A 20,285-nucleotide genomic window follows, 5' to 3' on the forward strand; every position below is an offset into this window, starting at 1 on the left:
GATTGTTTCATGACTGTGGGTCTCCACAACCTGAGGAACTGTACCAAAGGGTTCCAGCACTAAGAAGGCTGAGAACCCCTGGGCGAGAACATTCTCATCTATTGATGGCCTGCATTATTTTGATCTTGCATCTACAATTTCAGTTCATCTTGTGATTTCAAAGCACACACTCTCCAGGATGCTAGTCTTAGAGCACTGTGGGGGGCAGGAGTGTGGGGAGGCTAGCCTACTCTTAAAACAAGGAAATGTGAGCTCTGAGGCAGAGGATGCGACCCCACTTTCTTATTTCCGGTTCTGATAGTCTTTGTGGCTTATCTGGCTGCCTTCTCTGCATTCATCAGAACTTCATGCAGGACATGAAAAAAAATTCTACTGATGTTTAGTGAAAAATGAGGTCTTAAATATACACTTAAAGATGGAGAAATTTTGGATCTGCTCTGCTTTGCTTTGGTGGATTATATTCCAGAGATAGTTGGACAACGGTAGAAACCCATCGTCTAATTTTTGAAAACAATATTTATTTTTTTAAATGTAGGAATGCTCTGTCTGCATGTACACCTGCATGCCAGAAGAGGACATCAGATCACTTTATAAGTGGTCGTGAGCCACCGTGCGGTTGTTGGAAAGAGCAGTTAAAAGAGAGCTCTTAACCTCTGAGCCATCTCTCCAGCCCCCACTGTCTCATTTTACACCACACAATTGTTACTGTTTAGGAGGTCTGCACCTTGAAGTTTCGTGTAACTTTCTCCTTGAAGTGACAAAGCCAACTAGACCATCAATGGCATCAGCCAATCGCTTTGCTCACTACTTGTCTACAGGGTGGCAGTCAAAGGTTAACTCCAGAGGTCCAGGTGAGTGTCCTCCAGTGTAACAGAATTGGTGGGATGAGAAAGCAAATGCTGAGATTTGCACATCTTTAGACTCCAAGCCTCCCTCTCCCTGCCCCAGCCTCTGGACTGCTCATTCGTGAGTTACCTGGGTCACAAGTTCCCCCTTGGCGGCCACACTGCCCTCGGACTTCCCTCCTTGCCTGTCCTGTGAGAGAGAGAGAGGGAGAAAGAGAGAGAGAGAGAGAGAGAGAGAGAGAGAACATAAACAACTTTTGAAGAAGGACAAGAGCAGTTCAAAGTGTTAGAACAAATGGCTATCAGCAACAAAGAGCTCAGACAGGCAGAAAGTGGTGAGGTTTTCAAGGTGGGACTTCGACCTCAGAAAAGGCAATCCCACAAGCCTCTAGGCTTCTGCAGACTCCTGTGGTCTCTGGAGCCTGTGATCCCAGACAGTGTGGTGTGGTGTGATACTGCGTGTGTGTGTGTGTGTGTGTGTGTGTGTGTGTGTGACAGCTGCCTCTCCAGGCACCATTGGCTTTATCTGATCTTCAGACTTTTTACCAAGAGAATGATGAAGCATGCCCACGTCTAACTTTTGTGTTGTTGTTTTGTTCAACTTTATACTTTTGAGTGTCTCCACCTTTGCGTGGTTTGCCTTTCCCATTCCACCGTAGCGATTTGTCACATGATCTCAGCTTATTCACCTGTGACGTGAGTAGCTGTGTGATTGTCTTTTGATGGAATACACGCTTACATTTCTCCACAGGAGGAGACTGATTGGGATATGAACTTTGTTTATTTCTAACTTAATGGGAATTGACGAATGGATTTCCAAAGTGGTGATTTTCTTGTAGGCTTTTAAATGAGACAAAAAGGGTCTGTCCTAGGCAAGGGAGAGAAGGCCTTGAGAGTGGGTGGGACTTGGCAACAGTTTAAAGATGCAAGCGCTGTCTTCAGGAGGCAGAAGAGTTTCACATGGAAGCAATGGGGGAATCATTTCATCCTTTCATTTGTTTCCAGATATGTCTGAGACACTGGGGGGGGAACCCTTGAGAGAGGGGACCCATGTGTGAACACAGGAGAAAGCCTGGGAGGGATGAAGGAGGCCAAGAAACCTGGCTCTGCCCAAAGATGCTTGGAAGGGGTGCTGTCAACACGGGGACGCAGCAGTCATAAGCTGCTGTGCCGGAGTTTTCTCTCGCTCAGTCTGGCTGACAGAGCACTGACCTCTTTTAAACCCGACACTCCCGGGAAAACAAGGCTGTGGGTGTTGCCCACCTCTGACTCCTGAACCTGGAAAAGCCAGAGCCCTGGTAGGGGCAGGATCACTTACTCGGGTGACAGGGCATATGGAGGTAGGCAGCAGAATGTGGTCTTTGAGTTCCCCACCGTCACACACCGTCGATAATTCACATTTGCGGTGAAACTGGAGGGAGACACGGAGGTGAGGATGAGCAGAAGTGAGCAAGGAAACAACAGGTAGGCAGGTAGGTGGAGAGCTTTCCTGGGGAGGCAGGCTGCCCAGCATCCCTGCGTCTTGGAGCGCTGCTGGCTTTGCCTTTGACAGGATTGTTGAGTGTGTGTGAATATGTGGGGCGCAGAACTGAGATCAAGAGTTGCCCTCCAAGTGTGCTGTCCTGTGTGGATTCTTCACCCCTGCTTCTGGTGTTCTGCTTTAGACACTCTGCAGGAAGGGCAGCCTCTGGGAATGAAACCTCGGGAGGCAACGGAACCCCTGCATTGTGAGAGTCCCTTTGTCTGGCTTGGTGGAGCCTTCTCTTTAGGGCTGCTACTTACCCTGGGGGCACAAGACACCACCCAGAATTGGCTTTGGGAGGAAGGCTGGGCGGCCCTGTGGCACCTGTCATGTATAGAATGCTGTGGACTCTGGCATAAGCATGGCAATGGCGGGAGCAGGCCCGTGAGGAAAGGGCCTCTCCCAGCCTGTCGGTAGCCCCGGGTAAAGGATGGTCATGATCTAGCCAGCTGTTCCCAGCTGCTGGTCATGTAGGCAGTAGGACGGCCCACTTCTTAAGCAGCCCTCACTCTGGGCAACCTGAGGAGTCCTTGGAGGCTGAGAGACTCGAATGGGGGCGGGGTCTCCGGGATCCTCTTAGCCTTCATTCCCTCACTCTACACTTGCCCTCATAGGGAGAGAGGTTCACTGCCCCGGCTATAGCTCGAGGAAAACCCTCACTGAAAAGAAATAGGGCCGCCCTGGGTACCGACCCACCGTCATCCGGCACCACACGCAGTGCCGCGCGGTGACACTCTGGTAGCACTTGATACTTTTGTGGCACCGGTCACACTTGACGGAGGAGTTCCCTTCCACCCACGCGTGCTGCATCACCTGTGGGAGGCAAGGGAAGGATACCAGGGAAGGCAGTGGAACTACGCCCCCGGGCCCAGGCCTACAGAGAAGTGGGGAGGTGCGAGGGGGCCCAGAGGGCCCTGTTTTCCTCAGTGTGGAAGCTTATTGGATGCAGAGCTCCCCCCTCACTGCCTGACCACGCAGGGCTAAGCGTGAAAAACCTCCCCTTTGCCTGGGTAGCTCTCACTCCAGCAGGCAAGCATCTAGGCAGCGTCCCTCCTGCCTGCGGTCCTTCCGCCTTGCAAAACTCACTGGTGAACCCTGCACTCACGTGGGCCCTCTTCTGGGAGGCAGGATGGTACAGGCGAGGGCCGGAAGACTAGAATGCAGACCAGCCACTTTGCACATCACAGCAGGGAGAGTTTTGGCCAGTTTTGGGACCTCTCTGAGTCTTTGGACTCCACTCCTTAGTCCCCAGCATGAGGCAGTGAGAAGTCATAGCTCCCACCCCATACTCCGAATAAATGAGTCTCTGAGGGTGTGGCCCCAGAGACTTGACTTACGCCTCCCTGTATAATTTAAATTCACACCCGCTCAAGTGCCCTGTGTGCTTACGACGTGTAATGATAGCTGAGAAGCAATCTGGAAGAAAGCCAGACTACAAAGTCTGACACAATCAGGCAGGGTCCCTTTCAGACCCGTTTTCTGGTCATCTGGATGGATCAGCTGCCAGGCTGGGAAATGGCCCCAGGGCAGAGCCGGGGAGGGTTGTATGGGAACCTCTGACCCATTTCCTATCCTGGGAGCCTCTGTACTCGGATCTCTCCTCCTGCAATCCCACAGAATTCAAAACCTTCCACCGAGGTGCCCTGAACCACAGAAGGAAGATGTGTGTCGGGGCAGACCTGGAATCGCCCACCTTCAAATACTATATTAGAAACACGTGAAACAGTTACATGCTATGATCCATATTTGCATTTAGCAAGAGCAAATGTCTTAAACCACTTAGCATTTGTGTGACACTCTTCACCCAGAACACTTCTGCTGTAACCTATCGCTCCAAAACTCCAATAGCATTTGTTTTGTAGCCTCTTCATCACTGAGGGTACAAAGTAGCCACTTTGTGAATCTGAATTCTACTGTGGACGCACTGACTATGCATTGACGCTATCATTTCCATTTGGCAGAGGGACAAGTGGAGGCTTCAGAGAGGGGAGTGACTGGCTTCGGGTCCTAAGGCTGCTGAGTAGCCACCCAGGTACCCACAGCCAGGCCTTTTGACTCTAAGCCTCAGGGTTGTTGCCCCAGCACCATGTTGCTTTCTTCAGCTTATCTGGGGTCTGCAGAAATGGTGAGAGACTTGGGTTGTCCCTGCAGGCTCACAAGACTGTGGGTGTGCTCTGCCGGCCCCTCAGCAGTGTCGCCCCGCTTTCTGTGTCAGGTGACTAGAGAGGCCGAGCACAGGAGGCCCACGTGTGCCCTGTGGAAGTCAGGCATGGACATGGAGGCGTATGCATGGGGAGTGTGGTGGTCATGCAGTGGTCATGGGGCATGCAGATGAGGAGTCCGAGGAGGAGCCTCCTCCCAGGAGGCCTTCTGAGGGATGGCTCATAGCCATCCCATCTTCTAACCGGCTCCTGGCTCCCATTCCTCAGCTAAATCGCCCCCTCCCCCAGCAATGCAGATGAACATCCCCCAATCTAGTTTTAGACTCAGCAAAGGCCACCCAAAGGCCAGGTGAGCCCTCGGGGCCATTCTCCCCCTCTCTCCCTCTCACCCTCTCCAGCCACATGTCTGAGTCCTGGAGCTGTGCCTCTCAGCTGCCTTTGAAACTCCCTTCTTCCTTTGTCTTCTCTGTTTTGATTAGTGGAGTCTGTTGGGACACTCAGGCCCAGTGGGCACTATAAGGGCAGATGGAAACAGACCCAATCTGCTCTGCCTTGGGACAGCGCTATATCCTGCTGTAACTGTTGGATGAATCTTCTTCCCTCTGATTCCTCTCCTACCCCAGACTCAGCAAGAGTCACAGAATTAGCAAAACTTCACCATCTCTTCATGCCTGAAAGCTCTTCCACCACCCTCAACTGCTTTCTAATGCTGGAGCTGATCTTGCAATCCCTCTTCCAGGTAGGACCTCATCACCCTGTGAACGCAGAATTTTGCCCTTCTCTGTAACCATCTTCTGACCCAGCTATTCTAAACCAAGCCCAGGCCACATTCAGGCGTATCTCCACGCCTGTACAAAGGAGCTCCCTTCTGCTAGAATGCTCTGCCCTCTCTCCATGCCTGACAAAGCCCTCCTGGTTCAAAGAACAAACTGAGTGCCACCTCCTTCGTGGAATTTTCTCTTTCGGGGCTCGACTGCTCAGTCCACGTGGCTCTATCACGGTCGCACACACCTCCTGGCTTTGCGCCGTGCTTACAACCCTATCTATTTTCATAGCCTGTTTTGCAGAAGCCGAGAAGACTGGATACCATTTCTCATAACCCGAGGGATGCCCTGGTACAGCGCCTGGCCTACAGTGGGCCTCAGAGAGATTCTGAATGGATTGATGGATGAGTGGGATGGCTTAAGGGTGGTCCTTGAGGCAGAGAAGGAACTTGAGAAGTCTCTCACAGCCCCTTCCTGCATGGGAACCTGTGATGAAGGATGTGTTGTCCCTGGGGCAGCATGCAGTAGGGTGAGCCAATGGGTGTCACCAACCTCGCCACTCCTTTTGGCTTTTGAGTATGTTTTAACACATCCAGGAATGTTTTTGGATACGCAGCGTTGGTGGACGGTATATTTACAATCTAGGAGAAAGAAAAAGGACAATGCTTATGAATGCCACCAGGGGAAAGATTCAACGCCCCTTCCCCAGTGCACATACTTCAGCGAGGGCTTGTTTCTCCTTCTGGTTGGTCAGTGCGGAAAAGAGACATAGGGAGTTGGCCTGGCCTAGCAGAAATCTGACTGTGCTGTTTGAGCATCTGTAGCTACCTCTCAGTTCTTCTCCGGTGCCTCCACCTCCTCACACCACCTTCCTCTAATGTCAGTGACTGTGCAGAGAAGTGACCCCGGAAGGGGCAGTATGAGACAGACGCCTCAGCTGCACATCAGGATGCCAGTGAGTGGACAGAAGGGCCATGGCCCCTGGGCTGATGGACACTATTAGCTACAACCCACAGCATCTTGAGTAACTTGTCTCACCCTTGGGAAACTGAGGATTCTCTGTCAGAGGTGCCTACAGTGGCTTTTCTTTCTCTTCCTGGGGCAGGGGTGGGTTTTGCCGTCACAAGTGAGACATCTGTGTGAAGCTCTCTGCCCAGGATCAGACTGGCTATTTGTCATTGTTGTTGTAACTGTGATTATGCAAATAGCAAAGGACCAGAGGAATGAGAACATGCTGATGAGCTGATGTTTGAGTGGGGCTGGAGAGACTGGTGGACTTGTTTTTCTGCCTGCTCACTCCTTCGGTTCCAGCTGGTGTCTGCTATCTGGCCGTGGCTTGGCTGGCTGGGGTGCATGGGGTGGGTGTACCACATTTTCTGGCCCCCCTGAAGCCTCTGGCTTTAGCCCTTCTCTTGCTCTTTCCTCCCTTTTCCAAAAATCATCCTTTTTCTTCCTGTGTTTGCCTTCTGCGTCCTGATTCTAATTCCTCATTTGTCATTTTTTTTTCTGCTTCCCCTCCAGTTTTACTAAATGGATTACAAAATGAAATAAACATATAATTTTATTTTTCATGGCACTTCTGGAATACAGGATATGTTCTTAGCTAATTAGAAAGCTCCTTCAAACACACATGAAATGAACACTGGCTAGAAACACAACTGCAGTTAACATGAGATGCCTTTAGTTTATGTAGGTACTTTAACACTTATTTTCTAGAGGAGCAGTGGCCCGTCATTCCACCAGTAGGAAGCATCTTGTCCATCTGACTCAGCTAGCCCCAAAGCTGTTGAAACGTTAGGGCAATCCCACAATCTGGGAAACAGGAATGCCTGGACGGTATCAACCAATCGTGTGCAAAGCAAACAGAGCCCAAGGGAAGAGGCGTGGAGGCGTCCACTCACAAATGCAGCACAGGCCTTGCTTCCGAACACCCATCAGCATGAGGTGGCAGAAATTGCAATACGTGGGCTTCTTGAAATGCTTCAGGGTCCAGGCATGCCTCCCGTCTCCCTGGGGATCCTGCAGGGGTGATGACGGTGAGACTTTGAGCTGGGCTGCCTCATGCAGGCACTTCTCCTCCTCTATGCTCTCTCCTCACACTTGGAAACTCACTCAGATTCATTAACAAATTTTTCCTGTGTGTTTCTAAAATGGGCACATACAAAAGGAAAGGGCATCTGAATGGAGGTGGGAAAGCAGCCAAAACAAGCCCTCTCCCACCTGAAGGCCAGAGGTGTAACTGGAAGAGCAATTTGATACGTCTGTCTGTCTGCCTATCTATCTGCCTATCTGCCTATCTATCTATCTGCCTATCTATCTATCTATCTGCCTATCTATCTGCCTATCTATCTATCTATCTATCTATCTATCTATCTATCTATCTATCTATCTTGCCTGTCTATCTGAAGGGTCTTTAATGATTACAGTCTTTGACTCAGCAGCATCCTTCCTGGGGCTCCAGTCTAAAGAAATAACTTTTGAGAAAACAAATGAGCATTTCTGTGCTGGTTAGATACAGCATTATTTTGAATAGTGAGGAGCTAGAAATAACTGTCCTCAGATTACTTACGTTTTAGCATATCCATGTAACTTAATACTAGGTGACCATCAAAGAAATATTTATAAAATCATCTAATGGCATAGGAATGTGTTCATAATATAACACTAAATGAAAAAAAATCAGAATGCAAATTTGATAGTGTATTATAATTTCATTTGTAGATAATAAAATACTTAAAGGGAATTCAGGTATGGTGGCACACACCGTTAATCCCAGCACTTGGGAGACAGAGGCAGATGGATCTCCATGAGTTTGAGGCCAACCTAGTCTACATAGTGAGTTCTAGAACAGCCAAGGTAAAACTGAGAACCCTGTCAAAAAAAAAAAAAAAAAAAAAAAAAAGACAAAGCAAGCCAAACAAACAAAAGATGTTTAATGGTAAAAGATAAAAGATTTCATGAGCCTGTTAACCAAAGTTTGCAATATTTGGAAGCTGTGTCTTTCCCTCTAACTTCTGTTTTCTTTTATATTTTCTGAAATTTCTCTGGTGAGTATAGACTAGCAATATAATCAAGAGCAAATGGCTTAGTAAAAATGATATGCTTCTTATACCAACTTAAAAAATTAGATTTATGTATTTTATGTATATGAATGTTTTGCACATATATATTTATACATGGAGATTTGCCACTTGTGTGCTTATACCAACTTTCTGCAAACATAATTGAGTGGGGGCTGGTGAGATGGCTCAGCGGGTAGAGGCACTTGTCCCTAGGCTTGGTAACCTGAGTTCAGCATCATGCAGAGAAAGAGTGACTCTTGAAGGCTGTCGTCCTCTGATCTCTACATGCACATTTCGTGCGTGGGAAGCCCCACTCCATGTAAATAAACACACGTAAGCAAAGTAACAACAATACCGAAGTGACGGACAGAGTGGGAATTAATTGTTTTCTCCTGAATAGCACAGGGGCAAAACCACCCTCCGCCACAGCATGCATGAGCTGTGCCTCACACACTCACATCTTCCCTGGCATGTCACGTCTACCGTGTTCCAGCCCCTGGGTAAGCCTGGCCGAGTCTGGTTTTGGGCCATCTCTCCTGCTTGAATCTTTCCCAGTGGTTCCATCCAGCAGCACTGTTTGCACTCAAGGGAAGTGAGAACTATGGGTGGTCAGGTTATCCTTGGGTGTGTGGTCAGGGACATGGAGTCCAGTCCTTATATCTGGGTGTCCGTGCCTTTGTCCATGCCTGTGGTCAGCCCAGTCACTGGGCCTAGACTTCTTGTGGTCCTTGGAGTCCACGTGCTTTGCCAAATTCTTATCTTCTTGCTGTGTTAAACCCTCTTCAGGACCTGAGTTGTACAGCTAAGGCCCCTTTATCCAAGGGCCTCTGCTTCGGCATGCAGATTTGCAGGTGGGTAACAGTTCACAAAAAGACAAATTTACTCATCCCTTTGGCAGATATCTCTGCCTTAAGGACTTACGATGATGAGAAGTGTTATTCCAGTCCACTGCCAGATTCTAATCCGTACCAAGTTCTTGGTGGGGGAGGGGATAGACAAAGGTAGCGCAGGACTGGTAAGTTTGTTACTAGTATACAGAGAAGAAAAACAGACCCAGAGGACTTGGGTATCTAGGCCAATAACACCAGAAGCACCCGTAGCAGAGCCATCTGCCCATCAGCAGGCTCTCTCCACCTCTCTCCACTACCTCTACAAGTATTTTCCTGGACAGAAGAAAACTTAGGGCCTTATCCGCACATCTGCTTATTCACCAACTAAAGAGCCATCTGTCTATCTGAAGACACCTCCATTTGGTTGTCTAGCTCACTTCTGCCCTCTTTCTCAGCTCCAAGAAGCAAATGGCCTGAAGGCTTCAAGTGAAGCTTCTGCTTGGGTTCTAGCACCATCGTGTGGCTTGTTCATTTCTGGCCAGATTTTATAACCCTTTGCTACAAGGTTATCGGGAGACAGACAATTTGCATAGAGCGCAGAGTTTGACTGAAAACAGCTGGAAAACAACAGGCCATTCAAGATGTGATGGGGCTTTCTCTAGAGGCCCAAATATTACTCATTAAAAACTTAGCACACACTTATAATAGATTTATAAGGCTTTTGATTTATATCAATGAAACTTACATTTTTTTTGTTTTTGTTTTCCAGTTTTGTTTTGTTTTTTTTTTTTCGATGGGAATTTCAATTTTATGTAAGGCTGATTTGGTGTTTGACAGGGACTGGAAAACATGCTGAAGAAACATACAGCTTTTGCCTGCTGCCTCTTTCCATACAAGATGTTGCCTGCGGGCTCTTTCCATACAAGATGTTGGTGATGCTTTGCACATTAGCGAGTTCAATATAGGGAGAAGAGAAGTTGGCTTCTTGTACCTAAAAGGTACCAGTTTTCTTTCCCCCAAATGAGAACAAGCCAAAACAACAGTGTTTTAGAATAGCAACCAAGCAGAGCCTTCCTTTGGATCCAGTTCCAAGTGAGTGCTGACCACAGTCTAGTTTCTGGGTTCTTGTATGAGCAGCCACTAAGCAAGAGGTCATTGAATGCAGCTGCCAATATTCCTGAGTGTGGCAGATGGGCCTCTGATTAGGTGTGTGCCCTTGGGCCAGCCCTTTACCCTGCTGGACCTCCATTCGTAGAATGAAAGGGATGGAGCAAGAACCACAAAGGGCTCAGCCATGTCCTGTGCAACCCTAAGAGCCAGAACGCGTCATCAGGTCAGACGTGTGTGCAGGCCTGTAAGTCTAGCTACGCTGGACACTCAGTCAGGAGGATTACAAGTTCAAGCAGCATGGCCTGCCTGGGCTACAGAGCAATTCCAAGGCCAGCCTGTGCAGCAGAGTGAGACTTTGGCTCGAACATAAGAAGTAGAAAGAGAGATGGAGATATGTGCCAGTGGCAGAGTGCTCACCTAGCCTGTGTGAGGCCCTCGGTTATAATCCCACACTCTTTAAAAAAGAAAGAAAGAAAGAAAGAAAGAAAAAACCAGAACGAGCTCTCAAGATCTTGCTTATTCTTTAGGGCTAAGTCAAATATTCTCCAGGGTTTCTTCTCGCTGCTCTGCCTAAAGTGTAGGGTATTGGGAGGTGTGGGGAATTTGGAGCTAGGTGCAAAACCTAGCTCTTGTTTTTCTCATTATGTACTTGGCCTTGGTTTTCCATTTGTACTAAGTGGGATAACAGTATCTGTCATCTCTGTTTCGATCGTTAAACCACAGTCCATCCATGAAAGCCCTTCCTAGCATGACCGCTACCCCCACTCCCTCCCTTCCTTTGACAACTCTTCGCATTTTCTTAGTTTAAAATTGTTAATTACATTTACTAATGGGCAGAGGGGATGGGCATTTGTGTCATGGCATGTGGAGGTCAGATGACAAGGAAGTGAGTTCTTGTGTCCCATCATGTGGGTTCTGGGAATCAAACTCATGTTATCAGGCTTGGTGGCAAGTGCCTTTCCATGCAGAGCCATCTTGCTGATCCCTCCTAGTATCTGAAGACCTAAACTTGAGGAGAAGATGAGATTCTTCTTGAAGTTTCTTTTGCACTTTGCCTGGTTGAGAGCAAATGGCAAACGCTCTATAAATTTCCCTTGGTAACAGAGCAGCAAAGAGCTTCCGGGTGGAAGAATATATTTTGGGCACAAACAAGTGAAAGGGATGAAAACATGGAGCAGCCCAGAGCCACAGCTTGGAATGCATGGCTTGTCCCTGGGGGAGGGAGTTTGGAGCAGACACTAGCAAAAACATGGGATCCAGGGAGTCTGCTGACTTACAGAGTCATCCATTCCCAGGAGGACCAGCAGCGGGATGGTGGTCATCCCCCCATTGACCCACTCCTGTAGAGACACGAAGCCATCCTTGTCGTGGTCCATTCCCTGCAACATCTCCTTCAATATCTGTGGAATCCAAAGAACAATGGTCCATGTCCATCCCTCTCCTGGATGCCCCTGCTGTCCGTTTTCTCTTTGGTTCTGGGTTATGGTTTCTGTTTCACCCATGTCCCCTTTTGTTCAGAGTGAGTACAGTGGCCAGGGGCCAAAGCAGTGGGAGAACAGGGTTTTAGGCCCAGGTCTGCCCTGCCCTGCCCCAACCTTAGCTGGCTTACCCCAGCTCTCCGTGCCCTGGGTTGCTCATCTTAAAAATGGAAGTAATATTGCTGTGTTCACAGTGCCTTAGCAAGGATTGGAGAAAAATGCATAAAAAGTGTTTAATCCAATACCTTGTACATGGCACCCCCCACACCAGTGCAGTTAGCATTAGCTGCTGCTGATCGACAACTTTTCTAAAAATCGTTTCAGGCTCTAATTTCTCTGTTCTACCAATTCCTATCTTAAAATGGCCTCTGGCGGAAAGACCGGGGAAGCTGTGGTTTCCACCATGTCGGAAAGACCGGGGAAGCTGTGGTTTCCACCATGTCTAGACTTCCTCTTGCTGCTTTAAGCAGATTTCCCGCTGGAGAAATGGGAGGTCAAAGCGTTGGGCTCCTAAGAAGCTGCTGGGAAGACGAGACGGGGGGGAGGGACAGCTTACAGCAAGCATTCACGTGACACGTATGCCTCACCCTCTCCTGGAGCTCTCTTTGGAGTAAACCACATTTATAGACACTCACAGGCCTGAGCTCCGTGGGATCCCACTCCAGGTACTGGGCAACATGCAGCATTTGGTTCACAATCCGATCCATCTCCTAGAAAGCATCAGGAGAGAAAACGTCAAAGGGAGAAGACCAAAGCGTTCCTTTCCTTTCCTTTCCTTTCCTTTCCTTTCCTTTCCTTTCCTTTCCTTTCCTTTCCTTTCCTTTCCTTTCCTTTCTTTCTTATCAAAATAAGAGCAAACCTCAAAACCAAACCTGGTGGGATGGGAAGGTAAACAGGGTGGGGTGTGAGGAAGAGCTTGTGCAATACACTGGCCTCACACAAGAGCAGCAGTCTGCTTCTGCCTTGACTACAAAGGCCAGTGGATGGTAGAAGCTCACAGCACTTGAAAGCTGGAGGCATAGAGATAGACCACCTGGAGCATGGACTCCCCGCCCCTCCCTCCTCCTGCCATTCTGTCCTTCCACCTGAAAACCATAGGGACTCTTGTTCTCTCTCTCTCTCTCCTTTCCTTTCTTTCTTCCTTCCTTCCTTCCTCCCTTTCTTTCTTTCCCGCAGAGGCCAGAAAAGAGCGTCACATCACCTGGAACAGCAGTTACAGCCACCCCAACGTGAGCGCTAGGGACTGAACTTGGGTCACTCTTAACCCCTGAGTCATTTCTGCAGCCCCTGACACACACATATATATATATTCATTGCCTCTGTCAGTCTGTTCGTCTTTCCATCCCTGTCTTCTTCTCCTCTTCCATCTCAGGTTGGACTTGAACTTGTGATCTTCTTGCCTCAGCCTCTCGCATGTTAAAAATAGTACTTTACTCGAAGAGAAACAGTAACCCCCAGCAAACTCACCCAACAGGGCGGGCCAGTGGCTGAGTGCCGTGAAGAGGGATGAATGTTTCGATGGAGAAGTCTGTGAGTCAATTGGGGTTCAGGATTCTATAAGATGACGTGGCTTAGAAAGTGCGAATTAGACTCCACTGGGGGTTGTGTAAATAGAATCAGGGTGGTCTGGCTTTAGAAGGAAATAGATCCCCAGTGTTTACCCTGGCCAGGCCACGTCTTGCTGAGTGAAATGATGGATGGACAGGGTGCTGTGTTTTAATCATGGTGTTGACGAACTGGGGCTTGTCCGACATAGACATTTAAAACAGCCCAATGAGAAACAGTGAAGAATGGGGACACTTTGGTTTTGAGCAGATTTTATGTAGGTGTGGTGACACGTTTAAACAGTCAAGGTCATTACGTATGTGCGTTTCTCTTGTTTTGGTTAGCTGCAGAGGGCAGCAGGAAGCCGAGCGATGAAGGGAAGGGGCGTTGTGAGGGCAGCCTATTTTGATTCCCTCCTGGGTTGGGGAAGGAGGGCATACCAGCGGATTGTGTGTTGTTTGGCAGACAGAACCCTGGCATGCTGGCAGGAAGCCCTGGCCAGCTCATCCCCAGTGGTAGGACAGCTATTGTGGAGGAGTGGCCTCTTTGTCACCAACAGTGTTCACAAAGAAGCCGGGAGCCCAGCAGCCGGGGATTCCAGGTGTGAAGCTGAGTCAGAGAACTCTTTGGAGACTTGTTTAGTCCATCAACATTGTCTTTAAAATACATTCTGAATCCAACCAGTTACCGCCTGCAGTTGGGCTGTCCTAAGCAAGGTTACCATTGTTCTGTGCCCTGATTACTTCCTCAGCTCTCCATCTGGTCGACCTCTTCTAGCCTACTTGCTGTAGTCTCTAGTAGAGCGGTCCTTGAGATGTGCCAATAGGTGGCGTCTGTTTGCAACCTTTGATGGCTCCTCATTTCCCTAGAGTTTGAGGAAACCCTTTCAACAGCCAGGAAAGCCTCATATGCTTGGCACCCAACTCCTGCTCACACACCACAGCTGTGGTCTCATCGGCCCTTTACTCTGGCTTTATTTGTTCGCTCACTCTTCTCTAGCTAGCCCAGCTTCCGCTTAATCCTCTCGCATCCCAAATATGCTTCAGAATCTTTGTACGGAGCTCTCTGCCTAGGGGGCAGACATCACCTTCTCCAAGTCTCTGTTCCGCTGTCCCATCCCCAGGGAGGCCCTTCCTTGACAACCCTTCTGAAAGCCCAGACTCGCTCTGATGTTCCCTACTTCCTTTCTTTTTCCTCTTAGCAAACATCTGCCCAATGTGTGTGCAGGTGTGTGTATTTATTTTATACGGTGTGGTTTTCTTTTTGCAATGCTAGGATTGAATTGTGGTCTGAGGCTAGGCAAATGCTCTACCACCGGGTTGGATTGCCAGTCCCACCCCTATTCTTCTTGAGACAGGCACTAATGATTCTCCTGACTGAGCTTCCCGAGAGCTGGGATTACAGGTGTGCACCGCCACGCCCAAATCCACAGGTATCTGAAGTGCTGTTTGGTGTTGATACCTAGACTGGAGTGAAAGCTACATGAGGGAATGGAGCTTTGTCATTTGGCTACAGAGTAGCACCGAGTATGCTGTAAATCCTTGGTAAACCAATGGTTGTGGTCTGTGAGAGTCTGTGCTTGTTTCATCAAAGATCACAACCCACAGTATTGCAATAGTGCTGGAGAGACCATGAAAGTACCAGGGTAGAGAGTTAGCGTGGCTCATTGGCCTAGTAGATTCATTTCCTCTGTCCCTCTGTCCCTTCATCCCTTCTTTCATCTCTCCTCCCCACCCCCTCTCCCTCCTTCACTCATTTCCCTTCTTCTTTTTCTGGTTTCAGTCAGCCATATATAGTTCAGCTCAGACCTGACTGCTCCTAAACCCTGCTAGTCAGTCATGACCACAAGGCCCAGGGTCAGGGATCTCCTTCCTTCTTGGGCTTTTCTCTCTCTATTCTTCCTCTCAATCTCTGGTCCTGCCCTGTTCTTGCCTTTCCCTGAAGGGGTGAGGTGAGGGTACAGGGTTCGGAACAGATGGGACAACGCTCCTAAGCTTGAGTAGATAGGAAGTTTGCTACTAACCACTTTTCTCTCATTTTTTCTTGTCCTGGTCTTGTTGCCTCTCTGCTCCCCTCCTCCTGACCCCTGGGTTCCAGCAGGAGATTTCAAGGGAGGTCTGGATGGGACAGTTACATTTGAGGACGATATTAAGATGTCTCCCTATCCTGAGATTGTGTGGCCCCAAGCCTCTGGGTTCAGAATTAAATAATTGGAGTCTACACTCTACTGGCTTATTCTTTGGGAAGCAGCAGGCAGGGACTTTGCTTTTCCTGTATCCCTTAGCCAGACCCTGCAATTCCTATAGGGATGGAACTGTGGTGTTTGGATACTTCCTTCATTGTACTCGGCTCTCCCCACTCTTTCTCAGATCCCAGGGCTATGCTGAAAGTGAAAGCTTACCGCTTGGTCCAGGAGTCCATTTTCGTCTGAATCATAGACACGAAACATAACTGCAAGAAACATACAGGTTAGGCCTGAGGTCCTCCAGGAACCAGCATGGGCTGATGTTTGGCTACTCTCAGCTTTTAGCCCAGATTTGGGCAGCATTGCGGGGGGGGGGCAGGCTATTACTGTCTGCTTACCCTCTAAGGGACAGTAATGACTTCCTTAAGGAAGACGGAAAGCAAGGGAGAAGAATGAGGCCCCTCCCATACCACCCCTACAGTTTTTGAACCTTTCTGTGCAGTGAAAGGTCTTATCTGTGGCAGATAAGGTCACAAGTGAAACTCCCTGGAGAGCATGAATATCTTTCAGTACCACCTGGACACAACTTAAAACCTATGTCCAACAGCTGGTCTGCGAGAGGTACCAGAATTACAGCCAGGCCCTCGCCTCCAAGTGCACAGAAAGAGTTCAGAGTTGGGCATGCTAGAATCTTGGTGCATGCTACCACCTCTGGGATGACAAATAAGTTATCTCCATTCTGGATTCAGTCACTTTGTCTGTAAGATGAAAACTACAGTTTATTTCTGCTAGGGTGATCATAAGAATTAATATTAGAGGCTACAGTAGTCGATAGGGCTCAGAATGCAGAAAGCTTTTAACATATTATTTCTTTTTACTTCCTTTTATTTGTAAACATTTACATATGAAATTCCTTAGGCAGCAGGCACTGTTGTGTGTACTGGACCATGACTACCTAGTCCTTAGTAATAATGACATGAGGTTGTTACTGCTTCAGGAGCCACAGGACATTCAAGATGCTGACTTTTTTGCAATTGCCCTTTATCCCAAATGCTGGGAGACAGGAGCATTTCAGATTCGGGGTATTTTTGGATTAGGGAGTATGTCACATATGTAATTAGATATTTGGGGGACATTACCTAAGTCCAAATGCAATATTTGTTTTGTTCTGTTTTCTTGGTTTTTCGAAACAGGGTTTCTCTGTCTGCGTAGCCTTGGCTGTCCTGAGACTTGCTCTGTCCACCAGGCTGGCCTCGAACTCACACAGATCCTCGTGCCTCTGCCTCACAAGTGCTGGGATTAAAGGCATGCGCCACCACCGCCCGGCCCAGGCACAATATGGTATCATAGTCTGTTTCTCATCTGCCTCACATGCAGAGCCTTCAGGGAATTTTAGGGAGTATTTTCAGCTCATCCCATTTTGATGGCAACCCAGCACGCGAGGTCAGATGTGAAATCTTCCTCTTATGCCATAGAGTCTCAGAAGTTTAGGATTTTGGAGCAAGTGTCACATTCGCCCGAAATGCAGAGAGGATGTGGTCTCAAAAGCAAGGAGGGCAGGAGGCGAGCTAAACATTCCCCTTTTTAAGGCTGTTCACAACCACCTTTCCTTCTGTGCGCCTCCTGCCGGCTGCATGCTGGTTCTCTCTCAGCACCGGCTGTCCGGTCATGCCACACTACTCTTGGACAATCACACTTCAGGTGTTTTAAATTCCTCGCACCACGTCTCTCCCCCCCCCCTCCCGTGGTGTGCACCCGATTAGTGTTTAAGTTCTTTAAAAGCAGTGTCATAGCCTTCCCATTCTCTTTGGTTCCCCAGAAAACTCTGACCTGGAATACACAGCCCATGCTGCACCATTTAAAGATGGCCAAAGCGTCCCTCTGGTTTGTTCTGAGACAATAGGGAGCCATGTTCAGTATGCTCCTCTTAACCTTCCCATGATTTCTCACATAGGAGAAATATGTGAGAAATATGTGAAAGGAGATAACCGTGTCTGCCCTCCAAGGTTATCATGAGGCTGACAGTGACGGAGAAGATGGATTCAAAATGCTGGCAAATAAGTACATGGTGGTCAGCTGATGGGAGGCGCTTTTGCGTTGACAGTTGGTGGGGGGACTTCAGGGGTGATTTCCAAAAAGACATGCTTAGCTCTCAAAATAGACGCACTTAACTTGTTTTCAGTCACTAAAATGAGGGAATGATTTAGACTGTAGGAAAACAAGACAAAACAAAGCAAAACGAAACAGCAAAACGACGAAAATGCTGAATGAATGACCCTATCTGCATCAAAGGTTGTAAGGGAAAAATGTCAGCTAAAGACTGAGAGGGAAGCAAAAACGCAAAGACACGGAGGAGATAAAATGAATGATGGTGTCAGTGGGCTCTGTGAGCCACCCAGTGGAAATCTGCAGGAGACTGGGAGAATGTTGGCTGAGTGTTTGAGAATAGTGTGATATCATTGTATTGGAACATGGCAGTAGCGTCGCGGTTTCACTGGAGGACACGCGTGGTCTTAGAGGTCTATCCTGAACTATTTCCAGATGAAATCCCGTGACCCTCGAATCTGCTCTGAAATGATCAGAAGCCGAGGGAGCGGGCGGGAGTGAATGAAAGTGACTGTGAGTTAGCTGCAGCGCTCACCCACGGTGTCTCCTGAACTCAGCTCTCAGCCACCTCTGAAATTTTCTTAAAAAAAAAAAAAAATCAACTTAGAATTGTTATTATTATTATTATTTTTCCTTTCTGTTTGAAAAAGTCAGTCAGAGTGCCACCGACATGAAGGATCTGACACATCCTCCTTGGCAATTACCAACAAACACAATGCCTGAGACTCAAAGCCTGCTTGGAAATAATTTGATATTTCAGTTTTAATGTTAGCCAGAAAAGAAAGAAATCTGCTACATTCACACCAAATTAGCACTTAAGACTTGCGTCGTGCACACCTCCAGCCTATGGGAGAGTTTAAGCTCAGCTAATGAGCAAGCTGTTGGCTCGGTTTTGGCAGAGTTAACCTTTGGCACACTTCTCTTGGTAATGTTTAAGTTTTGTTGACTACTCTCATTAACTGAATTGTGATCTTGCTACAAAACTTATTTCTTGGCTGCTGCTTTAACTTCCCAAGATGCCCTGGGACAAGGTCCTTTCATTTGCCCTACGAAGCACGCCCCTAGGTCCAGGAGCCAGGAAAGCCATCTGGGACAGTTCTTGAAGGCCACGAGCTGAGCTCACTCTGCTGAGCTCTTACTGTGTCCCGAAGGCCTCTTTTGCTTTGCACTTACTACATTTCTTTGAGACAGGATCTCGCTGTGCAGCCTTGGCTGGCCTTGCACTTACTTAGTAGACCAGGCTTTCCTTGAATTCACAGAGATCTGCCAAAGGCATGCACTGCCATTGCCAGCAGCGGAAGGTTTTTTTTTTTTTTCTTTTTCTTTTTGAAACTGACTTTGAAGCCACCAGAAAACTGTGCTTAGCTCTTCTAGTGAGGAAAGGGCTGGGGGTTAAGGGAGGTGTGCAGAATGGCAATAAGCCTGAGGCTTCTTAGAACTCAAGGGAAAGAAAGAGAAGGAAGGAAAGAAAGAAGGAAAGAGACATGAGAAAAGAGAAAAGAGAGGGAGGGGTTTCCTGGCCATGTAGGCATAGGCCTTTAATCTCAGCACTTGGGAGGCAGAGACAGGCCTATCTCTAGAAATTCAAGGCAGCTTGGTCTACATAGTGCAGTCCAGGATAGCCAGGATTATATAGGTACTCTGTCTTAAAATAATAGCATAGCATAGCATAACATAACATAACATAACATAACATAACATAACATAACATAACATAACATACATAACAGGAAAGAACAGGGAGGAAGGGAAAGGAGGAAGGAAGTACTACAGTTTCACAGTTCCTTGCTCATAGCATAGGGGAAGATCAGATATTGAATATCTTTTCCCTACACACACACACACACACACACACACACACACTTGCACACAAACGTATGTCCAGATGGCTTTCTGATTGGAGGCACCCAGGAAGCCCTGCCAAACAAAGAAATCTTGAGTCCTCGGCAGCATCCTCTTTCTTTCAAATGGCCAAGGTCTCAGATTCCCTTCCAACTTCTATACTGGTGCTGTGTCCTGGGTAGGTTCTAGGACACGTTGTTATGACTGCTAGTCAAGGGACCAGAGAAACCTCCCCAGTGTCCAGCTGTGTCTCCAGCATGTAAGAAACACACACAATGATAGGAACCCTGACTTCCCCTGGGAGACCCTCGGCGGGCGAGCACTTACATTCTAGCTTATCCTGCGGTCTCCCAGTCTCCATGAGGGACAAGTAACATACGACATCCTTCAGGTACACCACTGGGGCATCTGAGCTTGAAGACAGAGCATCAGGGTCTCCCCATGGCGCTGCAGCCTCTGGGTCTTTGGGTGGTGCCAATGTCTTAGCCAGTTTGGATTCTGAAAGACAAAAGGAGACCATCCAAGAACCTTCATGTCAGTAATCTTATGGTGCCATCCTCTTCACGGTTGAGGTGAGGCTGGAATAGGGGTGCCTTAAAGAATGTTATTAACAGATGTCATGTGATATGGCCACAGAAAAGCAGTCTGCAGTTATTTTCTCTGAATGGCTTTATTGTGATTCAATTAAGGCTGTATTTCCTTGCAGAAAGTTTTTTCATTCTCTGAATTTTCAGGAATGATGACAGTGGGTCCAGGTGATAACAGAATGAACAGATAAATATCCTGCACCATACTGCTCCAAATACTTAGTTTGAAGACGTAGTTCTGAATGGG

At 48.0% G+C, this 20,285-nt stretch overlaps 1 protein-coding gene across 4 annotated transcripts in view; it reads right to left on the reverse strand.

Annotated features, from left to right (window-relative positions):
* Dgkg (diacylglycerol kinase gamma) overlaps positions 1 to 20,285 on the reverse strand; it is a 189,508-nt gene that overhangs the window by 103,816 nt on the left and 65,407 nt on the right. For 3 of the 4 annotated variants that reach the window (XM_021636137.2, XM_060370120.1, XM_060370121.1), the window contains 9 exons: positions 19,779 to 19,949; positions 15,720 to 15,769; positions 12,409 to 12,483; positions 11,573 to 11,695; positions 7,195 to 7,312; positions 5,846 to 5,934; positions 3,064 to 3,180; positions 2,164 to 2,256; positions 976 to 1,035 (listed from right to left, as the gene is read on the reverse strand). In XM_021636137.2, the coding sequence (XP_021491812.1) occupies positions 976 to 1,035; positions 2,164 to 2,256; positions 3,064 to 3,180; positions 5,846 to 5,934; positions 7,195 to 7,312; positions 11,573 to 11,695; positions 12,409 to 12,483; positions 15,720 to 15,769; positions 19,779 to 19,949 (896 nt within the window). The remainder of the gene's footprint in view (positions 1 to 975; positions 1,036 to 2,163; positions 2,257 to 3,063; positions 3,181 to 5,845; positions 5,935 to 7,194; positions 7,313 to 11,572; positions 11,696 to 12,408; positions 12,484 to 15,719; positions 15,770 to 19,778; positions 19,950 to 20,285) is intronic. The other variant, XM_021636139.2, reaches the window with a different exon arrangement.

The sequence above is a fragment of the Meriones unguiculatus genome, chromosome 17 (genome assembly GCF_030254825.1).
Source record: "Meriones unguiculatus strain TT.TT164.6M chromosome 17, Bangor_MerUng_6.1, whole genome shotgun sequence".
In the NCBI taxonomy this organism is placed as follows: domain Eukaryota; kingdom Metazoa; phylum Chordata; class Mammalia; order Rodentia; family Muridae; genus Meriones; species Meriones unguiculatus.